The sequence below is a fragment of the Mercurialis annua genome, linkage group LG8 (assembly GCF_937616625.2).
Source record: "Mercurialis annua linkage group LG8, ddMerAnnu1.2, whole genome shotgun sequence".
Taxonomy (NCBI): Eukaryota; Viridiplantae; Streptophyta; class Magnoliopsida; order Malpighiales; family Euphorbiaceae; genus Mercurialis; species Mercurialis annua.
In genome coordinates this window covers 36,117,442-36,134,025 of record NC_065577.1, presented here as the reverse complement: position 1 = coordinate 36,134,025, position 16,584 = coordinate 36,117,442, and the positions used below count along the sequence as shown (strand labels likewise).

The 16,584-nt window shown below is 31.3% G+C and overlaps 2 protein-coding genes across 2 annotated transcripts; both read left to right on the top strand.

Annotated features, from left to right (window-relative positions):
• Positions 1 to 381: 381 nt before the first annotated feature.
• LOC126660010 (MLO-like protein 2) lies at positions 382 to 4,817 on the top strand. Its single transcript, XM_050353338.2, has 14 exons — positions 382 to 741; positions 833 to 890; positions 1,230 to 1,480; positions 1,571 to 1,687; positions 1,798 to 1,858; positions 2,125 to 2,213; positions 2,329 to 2,403; positions 2,492 to 2,636; positions 2,727 to 2,767; positions 2,894 to 3,067; positions 3,170 to 3,205; positions 3,496 to 3,563; positions 3,653 to 3,713; positions 4,080 to 4,817. Exons 1-14 carry the CDS (start codon positions 619 to 621, stop codon positions 4,536 to 4,538), a joined length of 1,758 nt encoding a protein of 585 aa, XP_050209295.1. The 5' UTR covers positions 382 to 618; the 3' UTR covers positions 4,539 to 4,817.
• A 2,277-nt stretch (positions 4,818 to 7,094) lies between these two features.
• On the top strand, positions 7,095 to 11,174 carry LOC126660009 (zinc finger BED domain-containing protein RICESLEEPER 2-like). Its single transcript, XM_056103961.1, has 3 exons — positions 7,095 to 9,987; positions 10,089 to 10,258; positions 11,052 to 11,174. The coding sequence occupies exons 1-2, from the start codon at positions 7,824 to 7,826 to the stop codon at positions 10,100 to 10,102; spliced, it is 2,178 nt and encodes a 725-aa protein (XP_055959936.1). The 5' UTR covers positions 7,095 to 7,823; the 3' UTR covers positions 10,103 to 10,258; positions 11,052 to 11,174.
• Positions 11,175 to 16,584: the final 5,410 nt, after the last annotated feature.

Genomic DNA, 16,584 nt, shown 5'->3' with positions numbered 1-16,584 from the left:
TTTCGATTTTTCGATTCAGCTTTCCGAACTGTACACAACCCTACTGAGACCAATTATAATCAAAACTTTAGTTTTTATAATTTTATTCTCTTCTAAATTAAATATTTAATTCATGCATAACATATGATTTATTTCTTATATTATTATTCGAAATAATCAAGTTGACTTTACCCCCCTACTCCCTTAATATATCTCAATTATATTAATTAAACAACGAAATATTTAAAAAAAATATCTACCTATTTTTTGTTTATTTTGGTGACTTGTCTCTTTTGTGTTTATACTTTATATTATTAAATTTAACTAATTTTTCTTATTCAAATTTGGATAGAGTTTAATTAAAACACGCTCATATACTCTTTCATAACTGTCTCTCTCTTTAATATGTCTGAATTAGTCAAAGTCTTTGTTCTCTACTTGCTTCTTCTTCATTACCATAACTTCAATATATATTCACATTAATCTCTTCCAAAATCAAACACAAAAAGAAAAAAAAGATTTGAAATTTATATTCTACTCTTGCATTACTCTACTGGGTATTTAATTTCTTGATAGAACATTGCTTAATTTTCCAACTTTTTTGGAGCTTTTTTGAGTTACAAAGCTCCTCCTCCGGCCATGGCTGAGGCTGTTAAAGAGCGGAGTTTAACGGAGACACCAACATGGGCGGTGGCTATTGTTTGTCTTGTCATGATTGCTATCTCTATTTTGATTGAGCATATACTTCATATGATTGAAAAGGTACCATCTTTGTCAAGTTATTAATAGTTTTATAAGTCAAATACATAAAAAAATAATCTCGGTTGATGCTAATTTGTTATTGTTATTACAGTGGTTTAAGAAGATGCATAAGCCAGCTCTAGTGGAAGCACTTGAAAAGATTAAAGCAGGTTAGTTAGTTGGTTAACAGAAGTTTTTAGCTAGGTAGGTAGCACAGATACGGACACGGGAAAATGGGACATTTGGACACAGATACGGCGAAAAACAATGTTATTTTAAGGCTTCTTATGTTAAAAAGAACTTTCGTGTTCGAAATGTTAATTTTCGTGTTGGAAATGCTAAGTTTCGTGTCGGAAATGCTAAGTTCTTGACACGTTGCTAAAACGGAAAATGTTGATTTAATGAACTGTCCGTGTTACGAGGTTTTTAGTGTGCTCAAAGCTAGATCTTGTATTCCAAGTGTTTGATTTTATGCTAACCCTTTTGATGATGTTTTTGTGTGTGTGCAGAATTGATGCTTATGGGATTTATATCCTTGCTTCTAACAGCATTACAAGACCCTATATCTCAAATTTGTATATCAGAAAAAGTAGGATCTACTTGGCATCCTTGCAGCAAGAAGCAAGAGAAGGCTCAGGCAGAAGCAGATAATTTAAAAGCTAGTAATAACGGTCGGAGACTTCTTAGTCTGTTCTTCGATGTCGGTGAGAGTACTAGACGTTCTCTAGCAGAAAAAGCTGGTGGCACATGTGAAGCAAAAGTAAGAAATAAGAGCAACATCTTTTTTTTTTCTTTAAGGGTATATAGTTTTAATTGATTTGTTTAATGTTTTCAATTACAAAATTTTCAGGGTAAAGTTGCCTTTGTTTCGGCATATGGTGTTGATCAGCTGCACTATTTCATCTTTGTATTAGCAGTTGTTCATATCCTTTACTGCATAGTTACATATGTTTTGGGCAGTATTAAGGTATATATTTGCAGTCTCATTCTGTTAAATAATTGACTTTCGTTTACCCTTTTCTTATTCCGTTGATTTTAATCAGTTATTTCTTATGGCAACTTAATTTGGATTTGCAGATGAGAAAGTGGAAGGCTTGGGAATATGAGACAAAGACTATCGAATACCAATACCATAATGGTAAGCTACTGAGTTTATGTCTATATTGTACGGAAACTTCTCATGTCTTATGTTTTAGCGTTTCATTTCCATTTCCAGAAACGATTCTAAAACTCAAAAACTCTATTTGTAACTTATTTTTGTAAAGAATATCGTTTTGTCGTTTTCTGTTTCGGTGTTTCCCGTTTTACCATTTTAGAGTTTCATTTCCGTGTTACATAGACAGCAAGTAGCAACAATCTTAGGCATGTTGAACTAATTGTTCAAGTCAAACTTGTGTACTGCAGATCCAGAGAGATTTAGGTTTGCTAGAGATACATCGTTTGGGCGAAGACATCTTAATTTATGGAGTAAATCAACAGTTACTGTTTGGATTGTGAGTACTACAACATGAACCCTTCTTTATCATTTCTACAAGAATGGAAACTACGAAACTCGGTTTGTTTTTGGATTGACAATTAAGGTTGTTTTGTTTTTGTTTTCAATATCAGGTGTGTTTCTTCAGACAGTTCTTTGGATCAGTTACTAAAATTGATTACTTGACACTAAGACATGGATTTATCATGGTACGTTAGAAAAATATAGTAATGGATCGAACTTTTTTCTTGGCCGAGTTATGATTAATAACATTTTATTGATATAATCTTGTTTCAGGCACATTTGGCTCCTGGAAGTGAAACAAGATTTGATTTCCAAAAATACATTAACAGATCACTTGAAGATGATTTTAAAGTTGTGGTTGGGATCACTCCAGTTATATGGTTTGTTGCCTGTCTGTTGCTGTTAACCAGTACACATGGTGAGTGTCTAGTTTTCTACTGAAGATTGAAAACGCTAAAATGTTAATATATTATACAGGATTACTGAGAAATTTGTTTCTGTATTGCAGGTTGGTATGCTTATCTATGGCTGCCATTTATCCCTCTAATTGTAAGCACAATACTGCACTTGATATCTATGTTGCATGGGAACTTGTGGAGCTATACTTTTCAGTGTTCCGTTCATATTTCCGAGAGCTTATACTGATACTATGAATTGGGTATATATGCTGTGCAGATAATTCTAGTGATAGGGGCTAAACTGCAAGTGATCATTACTCAAATGGGACTAAGGATTCAAGAAAGAGGAGATGTTGTTAAGGGTGCTCCCGTTGTCGAACCAGGTGATGATCTATTCTGGTTCGGACGTCCCCGTCTCATCCTCTTCCTAATTCACTTATGTCTCTTTCAGGTATGTCTCTTACATTTCCTTTTGACATCTGAACATATATAGCAACATTTTTCTATTTTGTGCTCATGTTTACACATTTGTTGTTCAAATTCTGTATTGCAGAATGCATTTCAGCTTGCTTTCTTCGCCTGGAGTGTGGTAAGCGCATTGATCTACTCAATCATTTCATAACTATGTTGCACGGAAACTTATCAATTCTTACATTTCTGTGTTTTGTTTTTCGTTTCTGGAAATATTTCTAAAACTTCAAAACTGAACATTTATAATTTACTCTTTAAGAAAAATAGTATCATTTTGCCGTTTTCCATTTCAGCCATTTAAGGCGTTGTCATTTCCGTGCTATGTAGTTTCAGAATGTAATGAAGATTTTTATCTTATGTTGCTTTCAAGTCTCTTGTCCTTACTATACTTTTCCTCTCATTTTTCAGTGGAAAATTGGTCCCAAATCTTGCTACCATGATAAAACAGAAGATATTGTTATCAAAGTTTCAATGGGGTGAGTTTTATCAGCATAAACATGCATTTCTTTGCCTGTTCTTGCTTGATCTGCCATAGCTAATGCAATGTAAAATCGAAACTTCTCAGGATTATCATACAGGTTCTGTGCAGTTATGTGACTCTGCCTCTTTATGCTCTAGTGACTCAGGTGAGGATAAATGGCTGTAACAGTCTAATCGACTTAAATATCAATTTGCCCCCTGAATTTGTATTCGATGGACAATTAACACCAAAACATTTTTGACGATTACTTCTCTAAACTTGTTCCATTTTACCAATTAACTCAAAATCTGATCAACAAACCCAATTTTTTTTATCAATTATCTCCCTAGAGCTGTTTTCGAAATTGATACATTTGGTATAGTTGATAAATATTGACAAATTCAAGGGACTAATTGATAAAAAAAGTTGATTACAATAATTGCTCAACGCATGCAAGTTCAGAGGTCAAATGCTACTAGATTTAGAGTCAGTATTAATTAATTCTGAGTGTTAATTCTGCATGATCTAACAGATGGGTTCGAGCATGAGACCGACAATTTTTAACGACAGAGTAGCAGCAGCGCTCAAGAACTGGCATCATGCTGCAAAGAAACATACTAAACACAGCAAGCATTCTACTACACATACACCGATGTCAAGCAGACCGGCAACTCCTACCCACGGCATGTCACCTGTTCATCTATTGCATAACTTCCGTAGCAGTACTGCTCCCGATAGCTTACAAGCTTCTCCCAGAAATTCTCACTATGAACCAGACAATTGGGATCCTGAAGCGTTGAATTCCGTACACAATCACGAAACTGATCAACTTGAAGCAGAGATTGAAATTCCTGTAGTTCGGGAGCAAAATGTAGCCAACGTAGCCGTTCCAGAATCAAGCTCAATGCAGTTGCCTCCAGGACCGGGTTCCATTCGTACCCAACATGAAATCGGCATTAGCTTGCGAGACTTCACATTCAAGAACGGATAAAGGTCCGGTTTGTATAATAATGCACATAATTCAAGGCGACGCCAATACGCTTTATTGTCTCGGCAATTGTGCATGACCGTCGAAAACATATTCCGGAAGCAGAATTTTAGTATAGATTTTAAATTATAGGGTAAAATGTATTCATTTTGTAATGTGTACAGTTGTTGTATTGTACATCAGAACTCAGAAACCAGATTTTGTATTAAATCAAGGGCTTTGCAGCCTGTCTGCTCAGCAACAAAGGCTGGGATGTTCAAGGCAATAGATTCTTCATACTAATTTTTTGTTTCTTTTTTTAAAGGCAGTAGTACCCTGTATACAATGTATTGTAAAGCACAGTTTTACAATTTTTCAATTTTTTTTCTCAAGAATTAAGATTTTTAGGTGAGACTATAACTCCACAAGGAGATGTCTATCGAGATTGAAGTGTGAAATACTTTAAATAATTAACTAAATGCGGATTTACAAGAACTTTAGACCTTTATTTTATTGATAGAATCCTCATATCGTTTCAATTTTTCAAGGATTTATTATAAGATATTCATAAACTTTAGAGTATTTTGCAATGTCAACACTAACTTTAAAACTTGTTAAATCCAATGATCAACTTTCATTGTCTGACAAGTCGGAACACCGAGCTATATTTTTTTTGAAAAAATGTTGATGTGTTGTCGTAAGTGTATATTCTGGTGTCCATCGGTATTTTTTTCAATAAAAAGTAACTCGGTGTTCTTATTTGTCAAAATATGAATATTGTCAATTGTTTTTATCAAGTTTGAATATTCGTGTTGTTATTGTAAAACACGTTAAAATTTATGTTTAGATTTGCATTTAATCCAATAGTCAATCTACCTAACATATTTTGAACACTTAACCTGTTATTTGAGTTTTCAATTATAATTTTATTATCTTTAATTCTAAATTTAAAGTTTATTTATACTAAGTGCAATAAAATATTTTTTGTTTCAAATTTCCCTAAATTTTGTGTATTCTTCAAATATATATCAACTGTTGTACCTGTAATATTGTGTAGAGTGTGCACGAGTCTTGAAAATTGACACTTCTTAAATTCAGATTGATTGCTAGTATATGAAATTGATGATTTAAAGTTTAACTAGAATGATGTTTGATTGATGCTTAATTTTTCCTAATATGTGGTTTCCATTTGAGATTCTTTTTTTATCTCTTCTAAAAAATAATGATTGTTGTGATCATGTCCACTAATACTTTATCTATTCAACATTTATCACCAAAAATTCCTTAATTTAGTCTTGTTTAAATTTTCCTTGCTTTGGTCTTGTTTAAAATTATATGTTTCCTATAATAATATTTTTCCGCACAAGCGTTCTTTCTCTTCCACAATTCAAAAAAAAATATCTAGATGACTTTGATAATTATTTTTTAAATTTATTATTCTTTTTAAATCATACTCATAAAATTTAAAAGGTTTAATAATCATAACAACTTGTGGAGTGTTGTATTAATTATAAGTTGCTTGGCATGGAAATTTAGGAACTTGATGCTCCAACATCAAGCATCACAGCTTGTCACCAATTTAAGTTGCAATATAAAATTATCAATTATGGTTCGATAAATATAAAAAAAAATGGAATAAATCTTTATCTTATTTGAGGGTTGAATTTCATCAATTATAGAACTTATATTATTTGTAGGGGTGAGCAGAAACCGAACCAAACCGTGAAACCGGACCGAACCGAACCGAAATTCAGTGTGGTTCTCGGGTATTTGGGGATTGCGGATTGGTTTGGTTTTAAATTAGGGGAAGTTTGGATTTCGGTTAATGATTTGGTTTGAGGGTTTCAGAAACCGAACCGACCGAATAACCGAACCAACCGAATACACCTAAACTACGTCGTTTTAACCCCTACCCTAATATGCCCTAAAACGGCAGCGCAGCACTCAACATATTTAAACTCCCCTTAAAAAATTTGTAACCCTAAACTATCTGATCCCTTCATCTCCTATGCGCAGCCTCTCTCTCTATCGATTCTCTCTCTAAAACGCTCTGAAAACCCTAACCCTCGAACCCTAATTCTCTCTATTCTCTCAGTTTCTCACTGATTGAACCTTAGATCTTACACAATACAATCTTCCTTTAGTCATAATCCATTTTCATCAATTATTTTGTGCTTTGAATCGAATGAAATGAAGGATTTGAACCTTCGATTCGATTGAAAAAGAGATCAATCTGATAATCTCTTAAAGTCTCAGTCTCTTACTGAGTTTATCAAAGATTATGTGAGTATATCTTCGATTATCCTCTATTGTAGAGGTTTAATTTCAATTTTATTTTTTAGGGTTTTGATTTCTGCCCTATTTGATAATCGTTTTTTCCCTTTTCATGTTCAAAACGTGGGATTAATCGATTTGCATCCGATTATCAGGTAAATAATTGATATCCATTTTTCAGTTTATTCCAATTCTTATATCTGTTATGATTTTCTCATTTAATCTGTAACTGATTGGTTTCTTTCTTTCATTCATTCCATGTTCTGAACTGGGGATTTCTGGAAACCCTTTCGGCTTTGGCTTTGATTTTACAAGAACAGGTAATTAGTATTTAGGGTTTTAATTTTTCAAATTGTTGTTGTGTTTTATGTTCTTAATATATGAATGTAAACTGACAAATTGTTCTGTTGTTTTGTCTTCTTGGCATGTTTCTGAAAACGTCAAAAGATTCACTCACTTAGTGAATGAGTGAATCTTTTGTGGTGGAAGCCCCTGGACCCTTTGAATCACTCACTAAGTGAATGAGTGATCAAATCTGAGACTGAGACCCACTTGATCCGAAACCTAAATACTAATTTGCTTACCTGCTGTTTGGTTTGCATCAACTGGTATGTTCTTCATTCCTTGTAATCTTGATGTAATTGAAATGTTGGTTTCTATATGTTGGTTTGGCAATTTTTGTTTGTTGATGCCTCAATATGAGATTGGTTTGTTTCTTGATGCCTCACTAGTCACTAGTTTTGTATATACATGGTCTATTGGTCTGTGCTTCACTGTAATTGTTGTTTGATGAATCAAATGGTAAAAATCTAAACTTTAAAGTGGTTGGAAGCTAGTTACTGGCATGCTGTTTCATGTTATTTGATGCCTTTGCAATTGTTATATGCTAATCTTTGGTCCTGTGTCTCACTGTTATTCATTTATGATGAATCAAATGGTAAAAACTTGAAAACTTAAAGTGGTTTGGAAGCTATTTATTTGCACTCTAAGTCTGTAAATGATTTTTTGATTAAATGCCATTCTTTTCTCACACAGATGTCGAACCTTGAGCAACTTGGAGTTGCTGGTGTTGGTGTTGAGGGGGTTGTTGGCTCATCTCCTGAGTTACCCCCTTCAACCCAGCAGCAGCAACCTGTTGCTGTTGGTGAGGGCTCATCTGAGCCTTCTCAGCAGCAACAAGAAGTTGCTAATCCTGATGCTACTGGAGCTAAACCAGTTGATAAAAAACGTAAGCAAGTTAGTGTTAGATCTAAAGTTTGGGATCACTTTGAGCGCATTGTTGATGAAAATGGAAAATTAATCTTGTCTAAATGCTTGTATTGTGCAAAGACTTATAACTCTGATACTAAAATTAATGGGACTTCTACCCTTAGATCCCATATTCTGTCATGCCTTAAGAACCCTCATAGTAAAGATACTAGACAGGCCTTGTTAACTCTACAACCTGTTGATGCATGTCCTGCTGAAAATGAAGGGAAGGGACAATTGGGGACTTGGAAATTTAATCAGGAAGACATTAGGAAAGCACTGTCTTATATGTTAATCATTGATGAGCTACCTTTTAAGTTTGTTGAGGGTATGGGGTTTAAGAAACTAATGAGTGTTGCATGCCCTAGGTTTCATATTCCTTCTAGATGGACTGTTAACCGAGACTGCTATCAAATGTTTCTTGATGAAAGGTTGAATTTGAAAAATACTTTGAAAAGTGGAAGCCAAAGAGTTAGTATCACAACAGACACATGGACTAGTATTCAACGTGTTAATTATATGTGTGTTACTTGCCATTGGATAGATAATGATTGGCTGCTTCATAAAAGAATCATTAATCTTGTACCTGTTTGTGGGCATAAAGGGGATTACATAAGTAAAACACTTGAGAATTGCTTGCTAGGTTGGGGTCTTAAAAATGTTTTCACAGTGACCATGGATAATGCTGGTAATAATAACACTGCAATTGCTGCATTTAAGAAAAAAATGATTTCTTGGGGGACTGATGTGTCAAGATGTGAATATTTGCATATGAGATGTATTGCACATGTCATTAATTTGGTTGTATCTGATGGCTTGAAAGAAATGAGTAGCTCTGTTAAGAAAGTTAGAGATTGTGTCCGTTACATTAGGAACAGTCCATCTAGACTTAAGAAATTTAAAGACCTTATTGCTGATGCTAAACTTGGCACCAAAAAGTCCCTCTGTCTTGATGTGGCAACCAGGTGGAACTCCACTTACCTTATGCTTGACACTGCTTGCTTATTTCAGTCTGTTTTTGAGAGTTATGAAGCATCTGATGAGAATTTTAGGTCTGATATGATTGAAAGCATTCCTAATTTTTTTGATTGGGAAACTGTTAAGAAATTTGCAACTTGTCTATCCTATTTCTATGTCACAACATTAAGAATTTCTGGTTCTTTGTATGTCACATCCAACATGCATTTTCAAGAAATTTGTGACCTTTCTATTATGTTGGATGAAATGCTTGTTAATGAGGACATAGAAATTGTGCAAATGGGCAGAAAAATGAGGGATAAGTTTAACAAATACTGGGGTGATCCTCAGAAGATGAATGTTCTGATTTTTTTTTCACATGTCTTTGATCCTACCAACAAAATGAAACATCTGCTGTTTGCTTTATCTAGTTTATTTGGTTCTGATCAAGGTCCAAAGTTGTTTGAAACTGTGAATGATAAGTTAACAAGTCTGTTTCTTGAGTATCAAAAGGCCTCTGTGAATGCTACTTCATCTGCATATGTTAGTCTTAGTCAATCTGCAGAGGGTGTTTCTGCTCAAACACCAGTCCTGCCACCACCTGCAAAGAAACATATGTCCCTTATGAAGGCCAAATTTGATATTCAGAATAAGAGTATAGAAAGTGGTAGTAGGAAATCTGAGCTGGAAGTGTACCTGAGTGAAGCTACGGTTGAGAATGATGATGCATTCAATATTTTGAAGTGGTGGAAGCTAAACTCAGGGAGATTTCCAATCCTTTCGAGGATGGCTCGAGATATTCTTGCTGTCCCTATCTCTACTGTTGCCTCTGAATCTGCTTTCAGTACTTCTGGAAGAGTACTGGACTGCTTTAGGAGTTCATTAACTCCAAGATTGGTGGAAGCGCTGGTGTGCACTCAGGATTGGCTTAGAGCAGAATCTTGCCCTTTGGTGATTGAAGAGTGCCTGGATGAATTGGAACCATTTGAGCAAGGTTATGTGCTTCAACTTTGCTTTTTCTTAATTAATGAAATGTTTTCTTTATTTGCTTCAAATATCTAATAATAGCATCTGCTGTGTTTGTTCTTATTGCAGAGTTGCCCAACTAAGAAGTTGGACTCTTGCTGTTTTTTGCTTTTGTGTGACAACTTGTGTGGAAGCCAATTTTTGCTGATGTTGCCTAATGCTGCCTGTTGCTGAATGCCTAATGCTGCCTGGACTGACCCTGTCCCAAACTGAAAATACATGGTGGTGGAAGCACAAAGGTTTTGATTTAACTTAAATGCCTTTACATTTATTTTAACTAGTATTGGCTTGTAGTGTATTAGTTTGAGTTTTAAATTGCTTTTAAACTTCAAAATGCTTTACTTTGTTGTTTTACTTGTACATTACTTCAAAACTATCTATTTAAAGGCTTTTAACTTTTCAATTTCTTACTAAACTGTCTGTTTTGGTTTCAACTTTTTATTTCTTTTAAGTTTGAGTTTTTTTGGCTATGATGAAGCTTCCACCACTTCAAAATTTTGATACATAAGGCCTTGATTTATTTGCATGATGAGGCTCTTTTATAGCCACCGTGCGGATTACATCGCCTTATCGTGATTTGAAAACCTTAACTCTGAGCCACTGGTTTTTAAAAAATGTCATTTTCTAACTTTAAAATGTAAATACTTGCTTGCTGTTGCTGCATTTTTATAGTTCAAGTTTGCTAAATTGAACTACTTGAACTTTCAACTTTTCAATTTCTTTAAGTCTGTTTTTGTACTTGCTTTTAGTTTGAGTTTTTGGGCTATGATGAAGCTTCCACCACTTCATATAATCTGAAACATAATGCCTTGACATATTTGCATGATGAGGCTCTTTGTTAGCCACCGTGCGGATTACATCGCCTTATAAAGATTTGAAAACATTAAATCTGAGCCCCTTTTTTTTTAACAAAATCTTTTTCTGACTTTAAAATGATACTTTACTTGCTGTATTTTCAAGTGCAAGATTGTTAATATAAACTACTACTTCAACTTTCAGTTTTACAATTACTGTAAATTGGTTTCAATTCAGGAAATGATTCTGAATGCCATCATTAATGCTCCCAATCTGCTGCAAATGGCTCTTTTTTGAATGCTATAATTGGCAGTGGCATAGTTATATTTTTTTGCTAACTTTTAACTATTAATTTCATTTTTGGATGAATGTAATATACAACTTGCTTTTTGATATTACAGTTAAAATTGGATGAATGTAAAGGTTTAATTATTGATTCATTCAGGGTCTGTAATTTATTTAGTTATTGATTCATTCAGAATTTGTAATTTGGCTTCTAATTTTTCTAATTATACCAGTTTGTATTTAGCAAACTTTCAAAGTCTGTAATTTATTTAGTTTAGATCAGTTTGTATATTAATGTATGTATAATTGCCTTCAATTTTGGATGAATGAGAATGGATGTTTTTATTATTTATGGTTTAAATTTTTTTTAACAAGGCTTTTGAGTATATCAGCCCTTAAAATTAATGGGCTTTTTTAATGGCCCAAACCGATTTAAATAACCGATACCAAACCGAACCGACCGAAATTTTCGGGTAAAAAATATTTCGGTTTATGGTCAAAAAACAAACGGTTCGGTCCCCAATTCTACTAAATTCGGTATGGTCGGTTATGACTATTTGGAAACCGAACCGAACCGAACCGACCGATGCTCACCCCTAATTATTTGTGTGTGAATTGGACCTTTTAGCTTGAGTTCTCATTTCTCCAACATAAAGTTTTTTTTCTCTCTTAAAATGTTCGGTGGCTTATGCCTTATGGCCCTTTCCCCTCTGTTTATCATGGCCTTCGAGTTCATTTAAATGGTCTAATAATTTTAAAATATCTTTTTTTGTTTGATATTTTTATGGAATATTGGCAAAATAAATTTTCATGTCTCAACTTCATAAAAATTTAATCTTATTATTTAAATCATTATAAAATTAATATTAGCATTTTTATTTTTTGCATTTTGTAGCTGAAACCATGCTCATATAATTTTTTGCATACGTGGCAGTTAGATTAGTTACATGTATTGGAATATTAAATCGCAACGTTTTAAGAGAGTTACAAATAGAATCCTAACTTTTCTTATTTTTGCCCTATGTAGCTTAAAAAGAGAGAGACAAAATTGCCGGAAAATGATTTTGGGCTACAACATGCAAAAACGGGAAATGGTAGAATTTATTTTGTAACGTTTTGAACAATGAAATTAAACCGCTACAAAGTTGAAATGTTATAATTTATTTTGCCAATATTCCTATTTTTATTTATAGTCTTGATTTTTGAAAATTATAAATTTTAGCTTATTTTAGTTTTTAGTTTTAATTACATTTTCTTAAATTGGAGTAAAAAAAATATGTCTTTACATTGTTATTATTCAAATTCGTATTTGTAAAGAATTTTAAACAAGAAGTAATATTAAAGGTATATTTTAACTTTTTCATATTTTGAAAACATATTGTAGATACACATATATGCTAATACATCTCTTATATAGTCTATTTTGTTCAGTTATTGCTTGTAATTTGTAGATAATAATTGATAGACAATATTTGTTTAGTAAAATATAATTAACTATTAATGTTGTTAATATGTAATGACCTTAAATAGTATATTTATTTTTTTATATTATAAATACAATTATAATTAAATTTAATAAATATAATAAAATTGTTTTTATAAGAAACAACATTTTTTAAAAACTATTTTATACAAAAAAATTAAAAAATATATAATTAAGTTAAAAATCTTTTAATTATAACTACTACAATAAAAATAAGTTAAATAATATTAAAACGGTTATCAATTGTTGGCAAACAAATTAAAAATAAAATTTTTCTAATAGAAATTGTTTGAGACTCAAAAAGTTAACCGGGACGTTTTTGAAAAAAAATCATCAAATATTTGGAGTTTTTTGAAGAGCAAAAATTAGAAACTCCACTGAAAAGACGAACTAAAAGCCAAATATATTTCCTAAAAAAAGGCAAATATACAAAGTTAAAACTTTTAGATATAAAGTGAACATATGAAAGATACATTTTTTTTTTCGAAACAGTATTTTTTTCTATTTTTGATTGATATTTTACCATTTTATAATTTTTCATATTTATTTGTATCAAGTACCACAAAAATTAATTGAAACAAAGATATTAACTCTTTATTTTTCATTAAAAATATTTAAGATCGTAAATATATTTCTAAAATTTTAAATTATTTTTAATTTAGTGTTTATATGTGAAAAAAAATGCAAAAATAATAACTCTTATTTAGGGCAACATTGGTCAAGTAATGAAATAATATTCTTGCTGAGGATAAAGTACTTTATAACAGAAAATATTAGAGATCAGTTTCTTTTTATATTTCTTTAAAAAGAGAAAATTAATACACTATGATATATTTTATACTACTCTCTGAGTATTACATACTTTACTTATGGATATTAACAATATTCTATGTCAATGTGAGGGACTAAAATAGATAATCTCAAAAATATAGGGATTAAAGTGGGTAGAATTAGATAGTTCTTAAGGGTATAGTTATATTTCTTCTTTTATACTTTCCTTATCGATATTAAGAAGGGCATTATTATTCTGAAGTCCCCATATATATTATGGTTCACATTTTAGGTCCTATTATTTAAAAACTAAATAATATGGTCCCTTACTTTTATTTTCATCGATAGTTTGTTCCCTTTTATTTTTGGTGTTAGTAAACTGAGTTAAAGGACTTACGGGTAAACTAATTTCCAAATATGAGGGACTAAATCATAGGCAGAAACAAAAATGGAAGATCACGTCGGTTTTTTTATTTTTTTTTTAATTTTATCCTTTAACTCGGTTGACTAACAACAAATATAAACGAAAGTATTAAATTATTGACGGAAATAAAAATAAGGTACTATATTGTTTGATTTTCAAACAGAAATGACAGAAATGTGAACTATTTATCTATCTATCTATCTATCTATCTATAACTATTCTATAAGTGTGAAGGGGGGGACAGGCAAAATTACAATGTTAGCCTTCAATAATTAAAAAAATTACGAAGTTAAATACAAATTGAATTCTAATAAAAAAAACTTATTATTTATAATTATAAATCTAATCCTATTAGTAAAGTTGTCTTAGTTAAATAGAAATCTAATTTTTTTACTTAGGTAAGGCAAAATTAAATCAAAATTCGCAGCAAGTCCATTTTAATAAGAATTATTAAACTAATATGACTCTTTTCATAAAAGAAAATAAATTATAGGACTTTAATTTCTCTAACAAAAAAATTACTAAATAAAATTCTAATTTAAATATATGTGTAAGTTATTGTATAAAACACAACTACTCATATGGACGAATACAAGTACTATAATTAATTGAAACGGCATAGTAATAAACAAACAATACATGGTTAAGCTAACAATAATTAGTGGAGTCTCCATGGAATTTACTGTCATCATTAACAATTGTAAATTGAAGATGCAAGTTTCTATCAAGGTGTATGTTATGTTGTTGCTTTTTTATAAAATATATATATGTTCTGATGTTATAATTTTATACCTTACAATTTTATCAATTCTAATCTATTTGTCATAGGATGCATTAAGCTAATAGCTAATATAAAAGCAATATGTTATAAGTTATTAGCTTACGGGAAATAATTCATGTTTGCTTATTGTATTGTAATTTAAAAACAAAAAATTCCTACGGAATTCTAGCTAACTATGGTAAAACAATAGATGTTAAAATTTTAAATACAACTTCAAAATAAATTATTTTGTGCCAACTCCACTATAAATAATCATATGTGATTCAATGAAATTTAAACACTATAGTAATACTACAACTAATTAATAAGATACAAAAATCTGAGATTTTAATTCTTAAAAGTAATTAAAACGGTAAGAAATTGAAATTAAAAAATAAGAAATTATAGTTGAAGTATAATTCTAATAATATAAGTTCAATAATAGATATTATCGGTGTAAAAATGATGACATGATAATATCTAAGTAATTTGAAGTTGAGCTATATAAAAATATATGAGATTGTGTTGTACAAGGAATAAAATTACATAGCTTTAATTAATATTTAATATGTACAACGGGTCATGTAAATAAAAATAATGTATTTTCAAACTTAGTATATTAATAATTTAATTAACATTTAATATATACAACGGGTCATGTAAATGTCGCTCACGTGCGTAGTGGCGAAACGCTAGTAACTATCTTATATGTGGAAAAGGGGGAGGGCAGTGGCGGAACCAGGAATTGTTTCCAGCCCGGGCTAAACAACATGCAATTAATAATATATAAATTCATTCATATATGACTCTTTGGTTAATAAGGTTTCCTTTAAGCACATATGCACGTCTCACTCCATCTCTAATATTAATTTCGTGTTGATCAATCGAAATCCGATTTGCGTGATCCGCAATTATGCTCATAAGAATCAAACTCAACATGTGCTATTTTTTCTCCCAAATTGGTACTCAAATTATCTTCTCCATCACAAGAGTTGACATTTTTTGTCGTTCTAATAACAAATTTATCCATAACCTAAATTATATTATTTTGAATTTTTGATTAATTTTCATCAAATTATTTTCTAAAATATTCACAAAATATAGCCAAAAAATAAAATTTATCAATTATTTATCAACAAAAATAAAATGACAATAATGAAAATTATTTGTTTGTTGTAGTCTAAACACTTCTTTGATTTTTCGGTGAATAAATCAAGTTAAAGAATCTACAAAATCAAGTTAATATAATTATTTCACAATATTTAATATATATAAATTAAAATTTATTTATTTATACAAATAACTTTTAAAAAAATATTACTTAATATGAATATTGTTTAATTTTGGAGGAGAATTTGTAATTAGAAAAATTAGGTTAGAAATTTTAAAAATTAGATTATAGAATTTAGTTGAAAAATCTAAGGAGTATATAAAAATTTGATGGTTTAATGAAGGATTTTATGGGATAAATTAAGGGTTTGGTTGTGTAGTGGGAATGTGGGAATGGTGAAAATAATTTATTTTTCAAAAAGTGAAGAACGGGACAAATGAAGCAGCAGCAAGGGGACAAAGAGTTAATTAGACAAAACACGGGCTTAGCCCAAAATAATTAGATAATTACGGCACTAACTTTGAAAATTGATATTTGTCATTCTCTCTCATATTTTTTGATTTTTAACCTTTCTAATTTCAATTTTTACACTTTCAAAATGAGAAAAATACGATCCTAATCGGTGAGTCTTTCTTCTCCAACTTCGATCGTATGCTTCCGCCGGGTTGTTTTTTTCCGCCGCGAGTCATCTTCATATTTTTCTAGCCGCCGCTCGTCAAAACAATCTGCGACTTGTCAAAACCATCTATCATCATCCATTGGGTAAATCGGTTTCTTGTTAGGGCTGTGGTTGGAATCTTAAGGATTGAAACTGAAAGGGGTTCGAATGAGAGAATTAGAGCAATGGATGAGATTGGAATTGAACTGACAAACGACACCAATTAAAGTTTGCTCAAGGTGGAATTGGCTTTCTCTGCTTTCTTCTTTCTCAGATAA